The 20400-nt window shown below is 43.9% G+C and overlaps 1 protein-coding gene across 2 annotated transcripts in view; it reads right to left on the bottom strand.

Annotated features, from left to right (window-relative positions):
* Nucleotides 1-2778: 2778 nt before the first annotated feature.
* The window catches only part of LOC121540245 (FAS-associated factor 1-like), a 94564-nt gene continuing 76942 nt past the window's right edge, over nucleotides 2779-20400 (bottom strand). For both annotated transcript variants that reach the window (XM_041848964.2, XM_041848963.2), the window contains exons 18-19: nucleotides 16068-16283; nucleotides 2779-4331 (exon numbers count right to left, since the gene is read on the bottom strand). In XM_041848964.2, the coding sequence (XP_041704898.1) occupies nucleotides 4248-4331; nucleotides 16068-16283 (300 nt within the window). In that variant the 3' untranslated portion in view covers nucleotides 2779-4247. The remainder of the gene's footprint in view (nucleotides 4332-16067; nucleotides 16284-20400) is intronic.

Genomic DNA, 20400 nt, shown 5'->3' on the forward strand with positions numbered 1-20400 from the left:
GCATTTCCATAGGTTTTAATATCAGAACCTTTATACTTGCATGAGCCAAAAGCTAAATTGACTTTAAAAATTAATATAACTTTGGCATTAGGGTTGGTTATTAGACAATAATGACAGGATCATCATAAGGCTGTTAAACCTTATTAATCATACATCTTCTGATGCTATGCTGTAAAGGGAGGTACAATTATGCATTGATTAGAAAAAAGTTTAAGATGAACGTTTTTGACCCCTCCTCCACCTCCCCTACCCACTTTCCATCATGCACACACACATCCAGACTCTCCTTACTCACCCCCCCCCTCACTCACACACACTCTTATTGAACAAGAAACCCAGAGAGAAATGAGCCCCCTTTTGTGCCCAACAGTTTAAGCTGCATAGATTGTTTCTTTGGCGCTCATTGAGTGCCAACATCTCTGAGAAAGTAAACGTTGAGTGACCCTCCAGGTTAGTTTAGTCTGGGATCCCTCCATCACTGGGTGAGTGGATTTAAAATGCTGGATGCTGTGGGATCACATCTTACTTCAAAGGAGAGATCACTTGCATCGGGAATTCTGTTCCATCACCAGGGGCCAACATTCTTGACCCTGGAAGACTGGTTAAACATTATTGAACGCTTCCCTTTTGTTAGGGAATAATAAAGTCACCACCTGATGTTGCCACCAGTGAATCTGTGCCACAGGAAGCCAGAGAATAGGTCCATTGTCACACAGCCACATTCTCAAAATGTGAGATTTAACAGCGGAGGCTTTACTTAAAGATGAGACCCTGAGTGACAGCCAGGGTCTTTAAGACGCACTGATTGAGACATCCAAAGGTCGTCACTCACAGTTTACTGCAACACTATGTTTGAGAACGGATGTCCTGGGGACTATAATGACACCTACAAACTTCAGTAAAACTGTTAAAAATAGAACTTTACAGACCAATGATTTAGTAAGGAGGTCGTTTTGATTAACCATGTACACATCAATACATTAACCAACCAATCCTCTGAAATAAAATTATCTAACAGAACATATTGCAATTCTAGTAGGCTATAATATTTTTAGCATGGCAGTTACAACAACAACAAAAATCAGGTGACAAGCTGGATCAAGTTGAGAGAAATATAATATCCAATAGGCATTTCCGACTGCATCATCATCATTAGTTGCAGCTGTACAAAAGAGTTGCCCAAGTGCATTAGTGAATCATTCAATGATTGAAACTGTAATGTCACACATCAGAGGAGTTGCACAATCCACATAGTTCCCTGGGGAAGAAGGCCTGACAAGAATGATGCACCCGTCTCTTGCTTATGTGAACCCAGCTCATGTTCAATGAACATCCTGACCTTGCGGTGACCTCTCCTCTACCTTAAGCTCTGTTCAGGATTCCATACTTTTACAACCATGATGGCACTCTGGGTCAAAATAGGTAACTCTGTAAACTGGATGTGCACACTTCTGACATGCAAGCTCCTTAAATTAAAAATCTACATTTGACCTTTTTCAACAAGTCATAGTTGTGGGACCTTAAAGTGTGAATGCATGAGGGAAGTTTAACTGCGACAGCTATTAGTTTTGCCAGGGTATCAGGAACAGTCACAAAAATGTCACAAATCAGGATAACAAATTGAGTGATTGATAACCTTAGGAATCTGCAACCACATCCTGTAAATGCCCTGTTCAGTCTCCGCTGTGACATGAACTTGTCACTCCTAGTACTCACCATCCGTTTCTCAAACATTGGAAAGAGTAATGACTAGCTAAATCACTAGAATCCATGTACATATGTATGATCTTAATTTGAACCAGTTTCATACAGCAGGAAAATAATCCTGCAGCAACAGAACATTTGAATTATGTGGATTATAATTAAAGGACATTTTTGTAGAGGTTGATTCATTTTTCATAAGGGAAAAATCAAGTCTGAAATTTCAAAGTGGAAATTACAAACTTCAGAAGCCTTTTAAAACCTCAAATACACTAGACAATTTAAAGTTAACCTGCAACAGGATGATCAAATGAAGATCCTACACCTGTATCTATGTATAAACCTGGATAATTCAAATGAGGGATACAATTCTGTGAGTGTCTTTTGAGCAGTAGGTTACTGACAGGGTGTGTCAGGTTGTGAAGGGGACCGACTGACGCATGCTCAGCTCTGTCTCACCAGGCACACACAGAAGCCTGTGGAAGTCTGACTGATTGAACACATTAAACATTCAAATTCCTTGCGTGAGAACCAAGAAAGCTGTGGGAATGTTGCAGAGGGCTGAATTTGCCTCCAGGATGGAGAGATTATTTTCTCTTCACAGGTCAGATGCACACAATATGACAAGAAGATTAAGAATTTCTGGATTTTCTTATTTGCTCGCCACCTGTTTTCACCAATGACCCAACGCACATTCTCCTGTTCTGAAACCCGCTGCATGAGCTCCTGTTCTACCTTAATGACTGACGCTCCACCCAAATGAGAAACAAGAATGCCAGAAATAACACCAAATCTATTCTGGTCATTTCATTAGAGGCATGCATTGAGAGCACTAATCCTGATTCCCGAAACCTGCATCTTTTGATAAAAATTCTCAGTGAAAAATGCGGCCTCTACTGTTGGGCCCACTGTGCCGGATCAAACTTTGCCTTTTGCTGTCAAAAGAACTCCATTGCAGATGGAGAGATAAGCCTATAAGCTCATTGCTGAACTGAGAAAATTAGCCTTTGTGGCAGATTATACTAGATGTCTGGAAAATATTGCTATAAAACAAGACAATGACGCAAATAACTCTTCTTAGGAAACGCAAACTAGTATTTACCATTTTAGTGGCACTGATAATGTAGTCTTTTCCACTGCCTGGTTTTTACACAGGAAGCTCCCCATGTTCGCTAATTGAGTACAGCATGCAGACGTACACAGTTTAGAGTCAAACACAAAAACTCTAATTCATATCTTTCAGACAGGGACAGCCCATAGCCTACTGGCCAAATAGACAAATGGCATAAATAATATAACAGCTTTAATGTGGAATAGAAAGTTTGCTGATGCTGAGGTCTCAATGACAGAAACCCCAAAATCATAACGGGCGCGTTCCACAGCTAAGGTGAGGCGACGCATCAACCAACAGTTGACAAATTGCTACAACATATGTGGTTTGCTGATACTTAAAATATCTATCCTTGCATTGTTAGAACTGTCAGGCGTCAGCAACATCGAAGCATAGGAACGTGCCCAATGACTCAAAAGGTAAAAATAAAGGCGTAAAAAAAATGTAATACTATAAATAATGTGCCAAGTGAAATTTACAAAATGAATAGCCTACTCATCTCTCCACTACAGCTCCTCAAATCGTTGCCTGTCAAATCTGTATTAAGATATCACTTAAATCAGAAAAATAATAATAATTAAGGCCACAATAATAATATAAAATGTCAACCGAAGTATGTGTGTCTGTGTGCATTTCAAGAGAGTGCTGGCTCAGACTGATGCATGTTCATATATATTTTATATAATGTATATCAAACTAAAACTAATACAGCATCAAACTTAAAAAGGATCAAGAAAAATAAAGAACAGTTGGTTGTGGAGCCTTTTGAAATTAAAACCAGGCTGGTCGGAGCAGAGCAGGAGGGGTGCAGATCAGGAACATTGAGCCTCTGGCTGCTTGTGAGGGTCGGGTGGGAGGGGGTTAGGGGGGTCCGTCACTGGCTGGGTGAGTGGAGGGGTAGGAGGGTGGGGGGGTCAATGAGGGTACGGGCCAAATGCAGGTGGAGATGAGATAGTCCAGCATTCTCCAGGAAATGGTTCTTCGTTTTTTTTGTTTATCTTATTGAAACACAACACGTCTAAAATAGCAGCCGTACTATAGTGGGAAGTCCTTGTTCGTGATGCTGTTCTTCTACTCAAAAGTTTATTTTTAATATCCTTGATCATACTGTAAGAGTGTGGGCAGAGAAAACCATGACACTGCAATTAAGTGAGGGGCGAGAGTGTTTGGCTGTGTGATTGTGGTTGCTTCTCTGTGCATACGTGTACACTAGGCATTCAAGTATGATGCACAGGCCAAGAGCAGAGAAGCTTACATGTGAGTTTTGTGGGTGTGTTTGTGTCTGAGTAGTGTACTGTATGTTGTGTATTGTGTGTTTGAGAGTTCACATCTGTGTGAGAGGGTGGTCGGTCTCTGTAGACCCACTGGGACCATGCTAGAGCTCTTCACTACTCTTCCAGCCAGTCCCACCACCACATGGCCAGGCCAGTCAGTCCTACTCTTTAGCTTCCAGGAACAGGGTCTCCTGAGGGAAAAGCTTGGCCTCCAGTAAAGACGAGGCTGGGTCTAGCTGGGTGATCTGCAGAGAAGGAGAGAACAAATCAAGAACCATGAGACTAGTTCACATTCATACAGGTTACATGACAGTCATTACAAGTCTTTGTTCTAGCTTGAGTTGGAAGTGACCTTTCACTACATGTTTACATCAGGGTTTCTTAAAGGGATACTAGCATGCTAGCAGATACCCATAGACTTCCTATCATTTTGATAACGCTAATTAGCAGTGGCTCGCGAAACTACCTCTAACTTCCTTCATACTAGACACAGACATAAAAATGGTATCCATGAGTTCATCTGACTCTGGGGAAGTAGATAAAGGGCCTCATTGCCAACATCCCGAAGTATCCCTTTAAACTATGGGTCGGGACCCAGTGGGCCATGGGCATGTGCTAAGTAGGTTACGAGTTATGAGAATACATCTATAATAACACACTATTTCTTAATTTGTGACGTTGGAGGAAGATTGTCAATTTCTAATTTGGGCATCGAGCTGAAAAGGTTTAAGAACCCCTGGTTTACATGAAAAGTATTCAGTTGCAATGTGCTGAGGAAATAGTACAAATGATCAACTAGTCCAATTCTTAGCCTTTATCTCCTTGTACACATCTTTCTATGTACCTTAGGATATGTACACAAAAGTGGATCTCCCAATGTACGCCTTGCAACGATATGTACTCTGCGTGGTGTAAGTCTCTTCCATCATATAGAAAAGCTGGGACCGTGAGGCAGTAATCTGATCATTTATGTTCCAGTGGCCAGCGTTACGTTTCCCAGAGAGATTTATAATTTCTGTTTTTGTAAGGCTTCCATCCAAACTAAACTGCTGTGGTTTCTACAAGGACCTGCCTTGAACGATGTGTTACGACCATAAACGAACCCCCTCGCCCTACTGAATGAATGACCAAACACAGACTTAAGGTAGACGGTAATATTAAAGTGACACATTCACAGTGTATCAATAAGCGGCAAAATAATTCAAATCCAAGTTGAGCGCACCGGCAGCGCAAGACCATAATGCAGCTAATTTTCTTAGGCTACCCATGTGTCAACATGGCTATGTTGTTTAACATGAGGCGACCCTGCCTCCTAGCTTATGAGGGTTAATCACCGGGGGTCTCCAGTTACATAGGCCCCTGTCGTCCCCGTCCCCACACCTGGGCCCTCTGTCTACTGTGACGTGGGGGCCAGGCCAGGGCTTATCTGCTTGCCTGTGGTTAGACCTCCTATTATGATCACTGGGGTGGTAATTAACTAGCAGGCCTCAGACAACCAGCGCAGTAAGGTCAGAGTTCAGCTCACACTGATGAGCCCATCCTCACAAAGACAGATTAGGTGGAGAAACACCGCTGGATAAGGTAATGGCTGAGAGACCTTTGAGGAGGCTGAAACATGAGCACTGAAACCAAGTCAAACACCCACCTCTCCTCTCACCGTGGAGTCAGAGTTGGCTGCGTAACTATCCTTACAGATGTGTCTCTCTCAATCACTGCTCTGGCTGGGGGAGTAATCCCTGGAGTTGTAAATTGTCTTGCCCGGTTCTCCGTTGAAGTTGGATGTATTGTGACTTATGCTGCCAACAGGCTGATCCTACTCCCTGATATAACATCTCATGTTCTTCTGTTCTACCACACATACGGAAATAAAACACATTTTCCCTCAATGAGTCACCTTTCCTAATGAGTCATATTTCCAATGATCATTGAGTCATCAAAAGCTAACCTTCAATAGAGCTAGATAAAGTACATCATTTCAAAGCTATGATGCCTGGAGTTCAAAGAGGAGCAAGAATTCATCAGCAAACACAAATATTCCCAGAGGAAGGGGGAAATGTCACACCAATGGAGGCTGTTTGGCTTCATCTCCTCATACTAATTTCTCCTGTCATCTGGGCTCTCCGCTCCTCAGCATGACCTGAGGGCGTAAGGCAGCACAGGGAGGGGGTGTCACGGCAACCTACACAACACACCACAGCGAGGGGAAAGCAAGATGGCGTGCTGCTAACAGATTACATCCCAACGGGTGAATGCCTTTCTCCCCACCTTCTGCTCAGTATTTCACAAATGCCAGCTATGCAAATGAGCCTGACAAGCATGTTATTACACCACAGCATCAGGTATGAGTAAATGAGGGTTTAGGGAGGGTCAGGTGCGGCTGTGTGTGTGTGTGTGTTGGGGGGAGGGGAGAGCATCTGACTAAAAATAAAGTAGAGAAACAAGATGCCACACTGACACAGGAGACAAGCGCCATTGGTGATTGTTTACATTGTTATCCAATTAACAGACCACAAGCATCAGGGCATCCGTCAACAAACAAAGCTGTTGTTTTCCTCTCCACTCTACGTCGCAATCTCCATATTTTCACTGTCTGGCTCGGCCTAGACTCGATGAATTCTCTTCTCCCCTGACTGACACATACCGCAGCACATATACAGTCCAACATTATTCATGATATGGCTAACAAAACAATCTTATCAAGAACAGCTCTATGATAAAGGCAATGCACAAGCATTAGCATATGTTAGTATAGTAGATAAACCAACTAGGTGTAAGACACATCAACATGAAAGTCAAGCACCAGTGTGTGGAGGGTCATTTTAAGAGTGTTTTGAAGATTCCGGTTGAATCCGTAGCAGTAGTGTTTTCTCTAACGCTTGATGATGTTGATGGTGGATAATCCTCAAACCCTATCACACGTACTCATCCTGACAGGCCTCACACAGTGGCCAAACAAATCCTGAGCAGAGCGAGATGCCACCTTGCTTGAGAGATCCACTACTACTGTAAATGTTGTACATTTGTATGACGTATACATGCAAGGCTCCCTTGAAAAAGAGGCCTTGGTCTCAAATGGTACTTCCCTGCTAAAATAAAGCTTAAATAAAACAATTCAAACTACTGTTTTACAATAGTCTAATCCCGCTGAAAATGTAATCTAAAACTAAAATCTTTATTTACGTCTATGGCAAAAAAAAAAAAAAAAAAAAAAGCATTATTCATGTACACTACTTATGCAAGTTACACAAGGACTACAGAGGTTTCAGTGTGAACATCAATATGTGGGTTGTATAAAGAAAATAACGCACAAGATTAATTTCATTCCTACCATCGAACAGAGCTTCCACCCTCCCGCTGTAAGTATATGTTTGAAGGATTACATTTCTAGATTTTATTTGAGATCATGTTGGATCTCTACTTCCAATCTCTAGTGAAGGACTAGTAGGAACATTTCAGCATATTTATATGCGTTTGAGACAATCTGCTATTACATTACAGAAAATAATGTATTAACTCAATGTTACGGTCTTCAGTGTTATGATTGCATCATGTTTAACATAATTAACAATTAAGTTGAAATTAAAATAAATATTGCAAATCACTTCATTAGCATGAATAAAACACATTTGATAACTTGAGTGAAAAAATAAAAACACCTGTCTCAAGATGTCAATTTCCAACAATTAAACATGCAGCTGAAATAACGCATTTTTAATGAAGCCATTTAGGTTCTATGTCAATTAAATCCAAATAGCTTGTCTGTTTTAAAGTTGTGTTGTCAAGTGTTTATTCGGCCAATTACAAAAGCAGTGGGAGATCATTATGTGCTTCCAGGAACGATGGCAACACGTAGAGCAGGGGTGTGAACAGCCCACTTCAAAGCGGGCCGCCGCGTAGCCTGAAGGAGGGAGGGAGGACTGGAGGTTGAAAGGGGGGACTGCCGTTACCCAGGGGAACAGGCCCTGAGCTTTTAACTTCTCTTGAACAGGGAAGCACTACGCTCTCACAAGACCTATCTGCTGCCTAGAGCAGAGCCAACACAAACAGCAGTCACACACACAGTTGATACAGCGTGAGACTGAGTACAGTATGCATGTACAGCACTGTGGGGCAGGGGTGTGATAAGTCTGTCAGAGCGCTATATCCTACATGGAGCTTTGGAGCTATACCCCACATACAGTCATATAGGTGGGAGAGGATATTGTGGAGTTTTGGGGAAAGAGTATGAATTTTGGGACTATATCAATAAACTGCAACTGTTCTTCCTGCGCACTTCATGGTTTCAGACTTGAAATGAACCAAGTGGTGCAGCTGATGTCCATTTCATTGCACTGTTTATTTTTTCTACAGCTTTGTCTAAATCATTCTACACATCGGCACTTTCAAACATTGTATTTTCAAAAACTTGGAACATCAATTAGGGTAAGGTAAAACCCGGCACAAAGTACAGTATCACAACATGAAGAAAAATAACACGTGTAGACAATGTTTTGGTGTCTGAAACCTATTGGGTATACTGTGCTAAATTAACTCATGACTGGAAAAACGTACAGCTGCGTTTGCACAGGCAGCCCAATTCTGATATTTTTTTAACCAATTGGTCTTTTGACCAATAACATCAGATCTTTTCACATCAGTTCTTTTCCAGAGCTGATCTGATTGGTGAAAAGACTAATAAGTTAAACAAATATCAGAATTGGGCTGCATGTGTAAACGCTGCGTGAGTGTAAAGAGAAATGTTGAAGCAGACCAAAAATGAAACTTCCCCAATAACAAACAAGCAGCCAAAAAACCCAAAGTATAAAGTCAGCAATGCATTTTCCTTTCTTTCGGTTTAATCATCTTGCACTAAATTGATTTCTTATTGCTGGCAATTCTCTTAAGTTGTCATGCATGGGAAGTAAGGAGAGATGAAGTTTAAACATTTATGGTGCATTACAAATGCAATAGTGGTACATCCACTAATCCGAGCAGAGCAACAGTGGGAGCGTCTGGAGGAGATTGAGGCTCATTTTAATTAGAGAGAAGAGCTGGAGGATTAGACGGACTGGGCAATGTGTTCCGATGCACAAACATACACTGGCACATTCTGCTAGATTGCGTCCCAAATGACACCATATTTCCTATGTAGTGCCCTACTTTTCACCAGGGCCAATAGGGCTCTAGTCAAAAGTAGTGCATGATATAGAGAACATGGTGCCATTTGGGACATAGCATAAACTCTCCTTTCTCCTCCTCTGCCTCATATCTACTGGAATTTCACAGGAAATGAAGATACATTTTTATCTTTGCCTAATTTCTCTTTGGTTTTAATTCTGAACACAAAACTGTGAATCCTTTGATTTTAAAGTTGTGAATAAAGCTATACACTATATTACCAAAAGTATGTGGACACCTGCTCGACGAACATCTCATTCCAAAATCATGGGCATTAATATGGAGTTGGTCCCCCCTTAGCTGCTATAACAGCCTCCAATCTTCTAGGAAGGCTTTCCACTAGATGATGGAACATTGCTGCGGTGACTTGCTTCCATTCAGCCATAAAAGCATTAGTGAGGTCAGGTACTGATGTTGGGCGATTAGGCCCGGCTCGCAGTCGGCGTTCCAATTCATCCCAAAGGTGTTCGATGGGGTTGAGGTCAGGGTTCTGTGCAGGCCAGTCAAGTTTTCCACACCGATCTCAACAAACCATTTCTGTATGGACCTCGCTTTGTGCACGGGGGGGGGGGGGATTGTCATGCTGAAACAGGAAAGGGCCATCCCCAAACTGTTGCCACATATTTGGAAGCACGGAATCGTCTAGAATTTCATTTTATGCTGTAGCGTTAAGATTTCCCTTCACTGGAACTAAGGGGCCTAGCCCGAACCATGAAACACAGCCCCAGAACATTATTCCTCCTCCACCAAGCTTTACAGTTGGCACTATGCATTCAGGGAGGTAGCGTTTACCTGGCATCCGCCAAACACAGATTCGTCCGTCGGACTGCCAGATGGTGAAGCGTGATTCATCACTCCAGAGAATGCGTTTCCACTGCTCCACAGTCCAATGGCGGCGAGCTTTACACCACTTCAGACGACGCTTGGCATTGCACATGATGATCTTAGGCTTGCGTGCAGCTGCTTGGCCATGGAAACCCATTTCATGAAGCTCCCGACGAACAGTTCTTGTGCTGATGTTGCTTCCAGAGGCAGTTTGGAAGTCGGTAGTGAGCATTGCAACCGAGGACAGGCGATTTTTATGCGCTACAGCACTCGGCAGTCCCGTTCTGTGAGCTTGTGTGGCCTACTACTTCGCAGCTGAGCCATGGTTGCTGCTAGACGTTTCCACTTCACAATAAGAACACTTACAGTTGACTGGGGCAGCTCTACCAGGGCCGAAATTTGACAAACTGACTTGTTGGAAAGGTGGCATCCTATGACGGTGCCACTTTGAAAGTCACTGAGCTCTTCAGTAAGGCCATTCTACTGCCAATGTTTGTCTATGGAGATTGCATGGTGGTGTGCTCGATTTTATACACCTGTCAGCAATGGGTGTGGCTGAAATAGCCAAATCCACTCATTTGAAGGGGTGTCCACATACTTTGGTTTATATAGTGTATCTGCTTGAATAAATGAACGCAAGTGTGTGTGTGTACACAGTATATTAAACATTAGGAACACACTTTCCTAATATTGAGTTGCCCCCCCCACACTCTTTTGCCCTCAGAACAGTCTCAATTCGTCGGGGCATGGACTCTACAATGTGTCGAAAGCGTTCCACAGGGATGCTGGCCCATGTTGACGCCAATGCTTCCCACAGTTGTGTCAAGTTGGCTGGATGTCCTTGGGTGGTGGACCGTAATTGATACACACAGGAAACTCTTAAGTGTGAAAAACCCAGCAGCGTTGCAGTTCTTGACACAAACCGGTGCGCCTGGTACATACTACCATACCCTGTTCAAAGGCACTTAAATATTTTGTCTTGCCCATTCACCCTCTGAATGGCACACATACACAATCCATGTCTCAATTGTCTTAAGGCCTAAAATCCTTCTTTAACCTGTCTCTTCCCCTTCACCCACACTGATACGGAGATGGTCAGATGACGCGGATGCTACGCTACAGGACTGTTTTGCTAGCACACACTGGAATATGTTCCGGGATTCATCCAATGGCATTAAGGACTATACCACCTCAGTCAGTCATCGGCTTCATCAATAAGTGCATCGATGACGTCCCCACAGTGACCGTACGTACATATCGCAACCAGAAGCCATGGATTACAGGCAACATCCGCATCGAGCTAAAGGCTAGAGCTGCCGCTTCAAGGAGTGGGACACGAATCCGGACGCTTATAAGAAATCCCGCTACGCCCTCAGACGAACCATCAAACAGGCAAAGCGTCAATAAAGGATTAAGATTGAATCCTACTACACCGGCTCTGATGATCGTCGGATGTGGCAGGGCTTGAAAACTATTACGGACTACAAAGGGAAACCCAGCCGCAAGATTCCCAGTGATGCGAGCCTACCAGACGAGCTAAATGCCTTTTATGCTCGCTTTGAGGCAAGCAACACTGAAGCACGCACGAGAGCACCAGCTGTTCCGGACGACTGTGTGATAATGCTCTCGTTAGCCGATGTGAGCAAGACCTTTAAACACGTCAACATTCACAAAGCCGCGGGGCCAGACGGATTACCAGGACGTTTACTCAAAGCATGCGCGGACCAACTGGCAAGTGTCTTCACTGACATTTTCAACCTCTCCCTGACCGAGTCTGTAATACCTACATGTTTCAAGCAGACCATAGTCCCAGTGCCCAAGAAAGCGAAGGTAACCCGCCTAAATGATTACCGCCCTGTAGCACGTCTGTAGCTATGAAGTGCTTTGAAAGGCTGGTCATGGCTCACCTCAACAGCATCATCCCGGATACCCTAGACCCACTCCAATTCGCAATCTCAATCGCACTCCACACTGCCTTTTCCCACCTGGACAAAAGGAACACCTATGTGAGAATGCTGTTCATTGACTACAGCTCAGCGTTCAACACCATAGTGCTCACAAAGCTCATCACTAAGCTAAGGACCCTTGGACTAAACACCTCCATCTGCAACTTGATCTTGGACTTCCTGACGGGCCGCCCCCAGGTGGTAAGGGTAGGCAACAACACTTCTGCCACGCTGATCCTCAACACTGGGTCCCCTCAGGGGTGTGTGCTTAGTCCCCTCCTGTACTCCCTGTTCACCTACAACTGTGTGGCCAAACAACTCCAACACCATCATTAAGTTTGCTGAACTACACGGGAGGATCTTGTCAATGGCAGCTGGGACTATCAGAGGAGAACTGGGTGAAAGTGTTGTGGTCAGATGAGACCAAAATCGAGCTCTTTGGCATCAACTCAACTCGCCGTGTTTGGAGGAGGAATGCTGCCTATGACCCCAAGAACACCATCCCCACCGTCAAACATGGAGGTGGAAGCATTATGCTTTGGGGGTGTTTTTCTGCTAAGGGGACAGGACAACTTCACTGCATCAAAGGGACGATGGACGGGGCCATGTACCGTCAAATCTTGGGTGAGAACCTCCTTCCATCAGCCAGGGCATTGAAAATGGGTCGTGGATGGGTATTCCAGCATGACAATGACCCAAAACACACGGCCAAGGCAACAAAGGAGTGCCTCAAGAAGAAGCACATTAAGGTCCTGGAGTGGCCTAGCCAGTCTCCAGACCTTAATCCCATAGAAAATCTGTGGAGGGAGCTGAAGGTTCGAGTTGCCAAAAGTCAGCCTCGAAACCTTAATGACTTGGAGAAGATCTGCAAAGAGGAGTGGGACAAAATCCCTCCTGAGATGTGTGCAAACCTGGTGGCCAACTACAAGAAACGTCTGACCTCTGTGATTGCCAACAAGGGTTTTGCCACCAAGTACTAAGCCATGTTTTGCAGAGGGGTCAAATACTTAATTCCCTCATTAAAATGCAAATCAATTTATAACATTTTTGACATGCGTTTTTCTGGATTTTTAAAAAAATTCTGTCTCTCACTGTTCAAATATACCTACCATTAAAATTATAGACTGATAATTTCTTTGTCAGTGGGCAAACGTACAAAATCAGCAGGGGATCAAATACCTTTTTCCCTCACTGTATATACTATATTACACTGCTGCTACTCGCTGTTTATTATCGATGCATAGTCACTTTACCCCTACCTACATGTACAAATGACCTGGACTAACCTGTTCCCTGCACATTGACTTGGTACCCCTGTATATACAGTGGGGGAAAAAATATTTAGTCAGCCACCAATTGTGCAAGTTCTCCCACTTAAAAAGATGAGAGAGGCCTGTAATTTTCATCATAGGTACACGTCAACTATGACAGACAAATTGAGAAAAAAAAATCCTGAAAATCACATTGGAGGATCTTTAATGAATTTATTTGCAAATTATGGTGGAAAATAAGTATTTGGTCACCTACAAACAAGCAAGATTTCTGGCTCTCACAGACCTGTAACTTCTTCTTTAAGAGGCTCCTCTGTCCTCCACTCGTTACCTGTATTAATGGCACCTGTTTGAACTTGTTATCAGTATAAAAAAGACACCTGTCCACAACCTCAAACAGTCACACTCCAAACTCCACTATGGCCAAGACCAAAGAGCTGTCAAAGGACACCAGAAACAAAATTGTAGACCTGCACCAGGCTGGGAAGACTGAATCTGCAATAGGTAAGCAGCTTGGTTTGAAGAAATCAACTGTGGGAGCAATTATTAGGAAATGGAAGACATACAAGACCACTGATAATCTCCCTCGATCTGGGGCTTCACGCAAGATCTCACCCCGTGGGGGTCAAAATGATCACAAGAACGGTGAGCAAAAATCCCAGAACCACACGGGGGGACCTAGTGAATGACCTGCAGAGAGCTGGGACCAAAGTAACAAAGCCTACCATCAGTAACACACTACGCCGCCAGGGACTCAAATCCTGCAGTGCCAGACGTGTCCCCCTCCTTAAGCCAGTACATGTCCAGGCCCGTCTGAAGTTTGCTAGAGTGCATTTGGATGATCCAGAAGAGGATTGGGAGAATGTCATATGGTCAGATGAAACCAAAATATAACTCCAACTCGTTGTGTTTGGAGGACAAAGAATGCTGAGTTGCATCCAAAGAACACCATTCCTACTGTGAAGCATGGGGGTGGAAACATCATGCTTTGGGGCTGTTTTTCTGCAAAGGGACCAGGACGACTGATCCGTGTAAAGGAAAGAATGAATGGGGCCATGTATCGTGAGATTTTGAGTGAAAACCTCCTTCCATCAGCAAGGGCATTGAAGATGAAACGTGGCTGGGTCTTTCAGCATGACAATGATCCCAAACACACCGCCCGGGCAACGAAGGAGTGGCTTCGTAAGAAGCATTTCAAGGTCCTGGAGTGGCCTAGCCAGTCTCCAGATCTCAACCCCATAGAAAATCTTTGGAGGGACTTGAAAGTCCGTGTTGCCCAGCGACAGCCCCAAAACATCACTGCTCTAGAGGAGATCTGCATGGAGGAATGGGCCAAAATACCAGCAACAGTGTGTGAAAACCTTGTGAAGACTTACAGAAAACGTTTGACCTGTGTCATTGCCAACAAAGGGTATATAACAAAGTATTGAGAAACTTTTGTTATTGACCAAATACTTATTTTCCACCATAATTTGCAAATAAAATCATAAAAAATCCTACAATATGATTTTCTTCCCCTCATTTTGTTTGTCATAGTTGCCGTGTACCTATGATGAAAATTACAGGCCTATCTCATCTTTTTAAGTGGGAGAACTTGCACAATTGGTGGCTGACTAAATACTTTTTTCCCCCACTGTAGCCTCATTATTGGTATTTTATTGTCTTACTTTTTATTACCATTCTTTACTTTAGTTTATTTGGTAAATATTTTCTTAACTCTTTCTTGAACTGCATTGTTGGTTAAGGGCTTGTAAGTAAGCATTTCATGGTAAGGTCTACACCTGTTGTATTCGGTGCATGTGACTAATAAAGTTTGATTTGATTTGATTCAAGTGGATTTAACAAGTGACATCAATTAGGGATCATAGCTTTCACCTGGTCAGTCTATGGCATGGATAGAGCAGGTGTCCTTAATGTTTTGTACACTCAGTGTATGTGCGTGTGTAAATGTTTTGTGTGTATAATGTGTGTGTGTGCGTGCGTGCGTGAGTTAGAGAGAGAGAAATGTTTGTACCCCCATGTTCCCTACAGACCAGGATGGCAGGCTGTCTGGGCGGGCAGCCCCCCCCCCCACACACACACACACACAATTAATGGAAATCCAATTTTGTTTCCACCACTCCAATTAAGCAGGTAGTTAAAACCGTGCTCATTAGCTACCTGCCACAGCTCAGAGCAGAGTGTGGCTACCAGCTCTAATTACTTGGAGAACTCCGGTCAGTGCTGCGCTGTGCACCGCGGCTGAGGAGAATACTGCTGACTGTATTGTATCCTAAGTAGCCAGTGCTCTTTTGTGCATGTGCACTGGCTCCTAATTAATATTCACCAAATTAGAAATGCACTTGTGGATAGAAGCAAAAACACACTTGCGTGTGGACGCATGCACATGCATGAAAAACACATTTCTCATTAGCCCACCATGGCTTTTAATTATACAGCAATCTTCTAACTATCTGAACAGTCACACTCTCTGGGCACTGGGGATTGAGATGAGCAACAAACTCGAGCCACTTGCCGGGATGAGCCAATTATTACTGTGGATTTCTCCTGCAGAGATGTTACATTACAATCAGGACGACTGAGCATTCTGCTGAGTTTATGATGACTGCTCAGTACCTGTAGTTAGGGAACTGCAGGCACTGAGCAAAGAAAGCTAAACATAAGAGGGTTAAATGTTAGTCATTATAGACCATGGTTCTATCTTGTTATAAAGCATCTGAATTGATGTGTGTGTGTGAGCTGTGTGAGTGTTTTTACTGCAGCATTTTAAGGCTGTACTCACGTTTCTGCGGGGGAAGGTGGTGAGCAGTTTGAAGTCGTCCCAGGGGTAGCCCTTGGAGGCCACAAAGTCAAACAGGACCTGCAGCTTGGTGCTGCCCAGGAAGCGCCGCACCAGGAACTCTCCACTGGGGGTTCGGATACGCAGCTTGCTAATTGGCTCTCCTCCCTCCTCCGCAGGCTCTGGCGGCAGGGCGTGCTCCAATGAGAGGCGGATGGCCTGGACAAAAGGGAGGGACAAACAGATAGGTTGTTAGGTACGGAAGACAGTGATTATTCACAGTTGGACAATATTAATTGTCATTTATAGGTGTGATTTATTTTCTTACTATATACCTACTTAAATGTTAAGATATAAATAACAGATTGATTTTGTAACTGTTTAATGTAACAAATTGTGGTAGAAATGGGCACTCAAACTACAAGGCAAAATGTAGATTCAACGTAATTTATAAGGCATCGAATCCTGACCTGTTCTTCTAAAACGTGTAGGCTTTAAGTTACCTTCATAAAGACATACAGTACAGCGCTAACTCGTGCCGAGGTAGATTAGATAACGGCCCAGAACAAAAAGGCTAGCCTCATCAACAGCAGAGAAATTAATCAGGTCTCCAGTGTCACAGAGCAGGACCTGCTGCTTCCGCGGGCTCTTTCCCTCCAGCTTGTTGTTCCTGTTTTGACAGTGGGTAGCATATGCTGTGACAACACACGGCAGCTTTATTTACCAACCATAATGCAATTATATTTGATAAAAGTGTACAACAGTAGTTCATTAGCACTTTCCAGGCTTTGAGTGGGCACGTGCCGGAGGCTCTCCCCCAGGTAGGGGCCTGGTAAAGGGGCCCCCAGGGCCCCCTGCAGCACACGGATCTGTGGCGTCTAAAGCCACACGGCACGCCTCACTCAAGAGTCTGCTCCACACAAAGAGCACTCGGGGGCATCACCACTCACCGCAATAAAACAAACACCACCACAGGAGGGGCAGGGGGGAGGGGCCAGTGCATGCACCTGACAGAAGCACCATGGGGCCCCTGAATGTGTAAAATAATGACATCACCACTCCCCCCTCTGCCTACCTCTTCCTTTCATCTCCCGCTCCACAAAAAAAAAAAAATATATCACAGAATGCATTCCCCTTGTCCTCGTGTGTGTTTACTGTGGTGTTTGTTTTCCTGCTGCCTGCGGGGTATTGTGGCGGGTGGTGCAGGGCAGAAACAGCCAGAGACGCACGGCAGACCGGAGGGTTCTGGTCTGTGGGTACAGTGTGTAGGCCAGGGAGGGAGTGAATGGCTGGCTGAGTGCTTGGCTGGGCTCCAGGTGTGGGACACCATGCTGCCTTGTTTACTCACACACAATGTCAAAGAAATGAGGCGTTGGAGCAACCAGGGGTAAGCAGCACACAGCTCTGAATGGTTGGGACAGGGGTTGTCCTTCCTCCACACGCCATAGACACACAGGCTCCGCTTAATGTCTCCCATCTTTCTACCGGACGACCAACAGCAGTAGTAGCGAGCGATAGAGCGAAACGATCTGGAACTAGATCTGTGTTTTGAATTCTAGCTTTGTTTAAACACAGAGGTTCCAGTGCCAGTTACTGTTGTGTGATGATTCATGAAGTTCTGATGTATGCACAAACTGTATGTAATACTGATGTATAGCTAGATGTAATCTATGAAGACGTGCAACCTGTGAAAGACTGTCATACACAAATCATGGCACACACACAGAGACATCCCTTTACCTCACCACTGTTGTACGCGATCATGGTTGTGGTATGATATGTGTTGTTGTGTATCTGTGGCTTATAACTTGTAGTCTTCCTCCAGGTTGTTTGCGTCTTCCTCCAGGTTGTTTGCGTCTTCCTCCAGGTTGTTTGCGTCTTCCTCCAGGTTGTTTGCGTCTTCCTCCAGGTTGTTTGCGTCTTCCTCCAGGTTGTTTGCGTCTTCCTCCAGGTTGTTTGCGTCTTCCTCCAGGTTGTTTGAGTCTTCCTCCAGGTTGTTTGCGTCTTCCTCCAGGTTGTTTGTGTCTTCCTCCAGGTTGTTTGCCCCCTCTTGTCCCTTAGGCTTCATTAGTGACTCCACTAGTGTCTCTCAGTCTCCACTGTCATCATTAAACACACCCTCCTGCCTGCCTGCCTCACACAACCAGACACGTGAAACACATCAGTCGACCGGCTGAAAATACACCTGACACAATCATACAGGTCAGGTCAAAGAATAAAATGATGTTTATGTTTGCCCCTGTTTGAGCCTTTAGGGCCACAAGGTATCTGTATTTTGAATGTTTCCAAGGCAGCAGCTACTCTTCCTGGCATCCAAACAAGATTAAGGCAATTACATCAGATTTTTTTTTTAACAGTCCATCATACAACACATTATTACACCATTACATATCTACAAAACAAAATGTATAATACCGCAATACAACAATATTACAACGTTACAATACACGTGTGTGTATAGTGCGTGTGTTAGAGTCCGTACAGTGCCTTGCAAAAGTATTCATCCCCCTTGACGTTTTTCCTATTTTGTTGCATTACAACCTGTAATTTAATTGGGTATTTATTTGGATTTCATGTAACGGACATACACAAAATAGTCCAAATTGGTGAAGTGAAATTAAAAAAATAACTTGTTCAAAAAAAATCTAAAAAATAAATAACGGAAAAGTGGTGCGTGCATATGTAGTCACCCCCTTGCTATGAAGCCCCTAAATAAGAGCTGGTGCAACCAATTACCTTCAGAAGTCACATAATTAGTTAAATAAAGTCCACCTGTGTGCAATCTAAGTGTCACATGACCTCAGTATATATACACACCTGTTCTGAAAGGCCCCAGAGTCTGCAACACTACTAAGCAAGGGCCACCACCAAGCAAACGGCACCATGAAGAACAAGGAGCTCTCCAAACAGGTCAGGGACAAAGTTGTGGGGAAGTACAGATCAGGGTTGGGATATAAAAAATTTGAAACTTTGAATATCCCACAGAGCACCATTAAATCCATTATTAAAAAAATTGAAATAATATGGCACCACAACAAACATGCCAAGAGAAGGCTACCCACCAAAACTCACAGACCAGGCAAGGAGGGCATTAATCAGAGGCAAGAAAGAGACCAAAGATAACCCTGAAGGAGCTGCAAAGCTCCACAGCGGAGATTGGAGTATCTGTCCATGTCCATAGGACCACGTTAAGCCGTACACTCCACAGAGCTGGGCTTTACGGAAGAGTGGCCAGAAAAAAAGCCATTGCTTAAAGAAAAAAATAAGCAAACAGGTTTGGTGTTCGCCAAAAGGCATGTGGGAGACTCCCCAAACATATGGAAGAAGGTACTCTGGTCAGATGAGACTAAAATTGAGCTTTTTGGCCAGCAAGGAAAACGCTATGTCTGGCGCAAACCCAACACCTCTCATCACCCTGAGAACACCATCACCACAGTGAAGCATGGTGGTGGCAGCATCATGCTGTGGGGATGTTTTTCCATCGGCAGGGACTGGGAAACTGGTCAGAATTGAAGGAATGATGGATGGCGCTAAATACAGGGAAATTCTTGAGGGAAACCTGTTTCAGTCTTCCAGAGATTTGAGAAAGGGACGGAGGTTCACCTTCCAGCAGGACAATGACCCTAAACATACTGCTAAAGCAACACTCGAGAGGTTTAAGGGGAAACATTGAAATGACTTGGAAAGGCCTAGTCAAAGCCCAGACCTCAATCCAATTGAAAATCTGAGGTATGACTTAAAGATCGCTGTACACCAGCGGAACCCATCCAACTTGAAGGAGCTGGAGCAGTTTTGCCTCGAAGAATGGGCAAAAATCCCAGTGGATAGATGTGCCAAGCTTATAGAGACATACCCCAAGAGACTTGCAGCTGTAATTGCTGCAAAAGGTGGCTCTACAAAGTATTGACTTTGGTGGGGTGAATAGTTATGCACGCTCAAGTTCTCTTTTTTTGTCTTATTCCTTGTTTGTTTCACAATAAAAAATATTTTGCATCTTCAAAGTCATAGGCATGTTGTGTAAATCAAATGATACAAACATCCATTTTAATTCCAGGCTGTAAGGCAACAAAATTGGAAAAATGCCAAGGGGGGTGAATACTTTGCCAAGCCACTGTATGCGTTTTCCTGTGTGTGTGTGTGTGTGTGTGTGTGTCTTCACAGTCAGCGTTGTTCCATAAGGTGCAGTTTTATCTGTTTAAAAACAGCCCCGGTAAGCCTGTCTGAGGTATAGGAAAAATACGTTGTATATACGTTATGTACAGTGCATTCGGAAAGTATTCAGACCCCTTAACTTTTTTTAACATTTTGTTACTTTACAGCCTTATACTAAAATGGA

Source organism: Coregonus clupeaformis, chromosome 26 (genome assembly GCF_020615455.1).
Source record: "Coregonus clupeaformis isolate EN_2021a chromosome 26, ASM2061545v1, whole genome shotgun sequence".
Taxonomy (NCBI): Eukaryota; Metazoa; Chordata; class Actinopteri; order Salmoniformes; family Salmonidae; genus Coregonus; species Coregonus clupeaformis.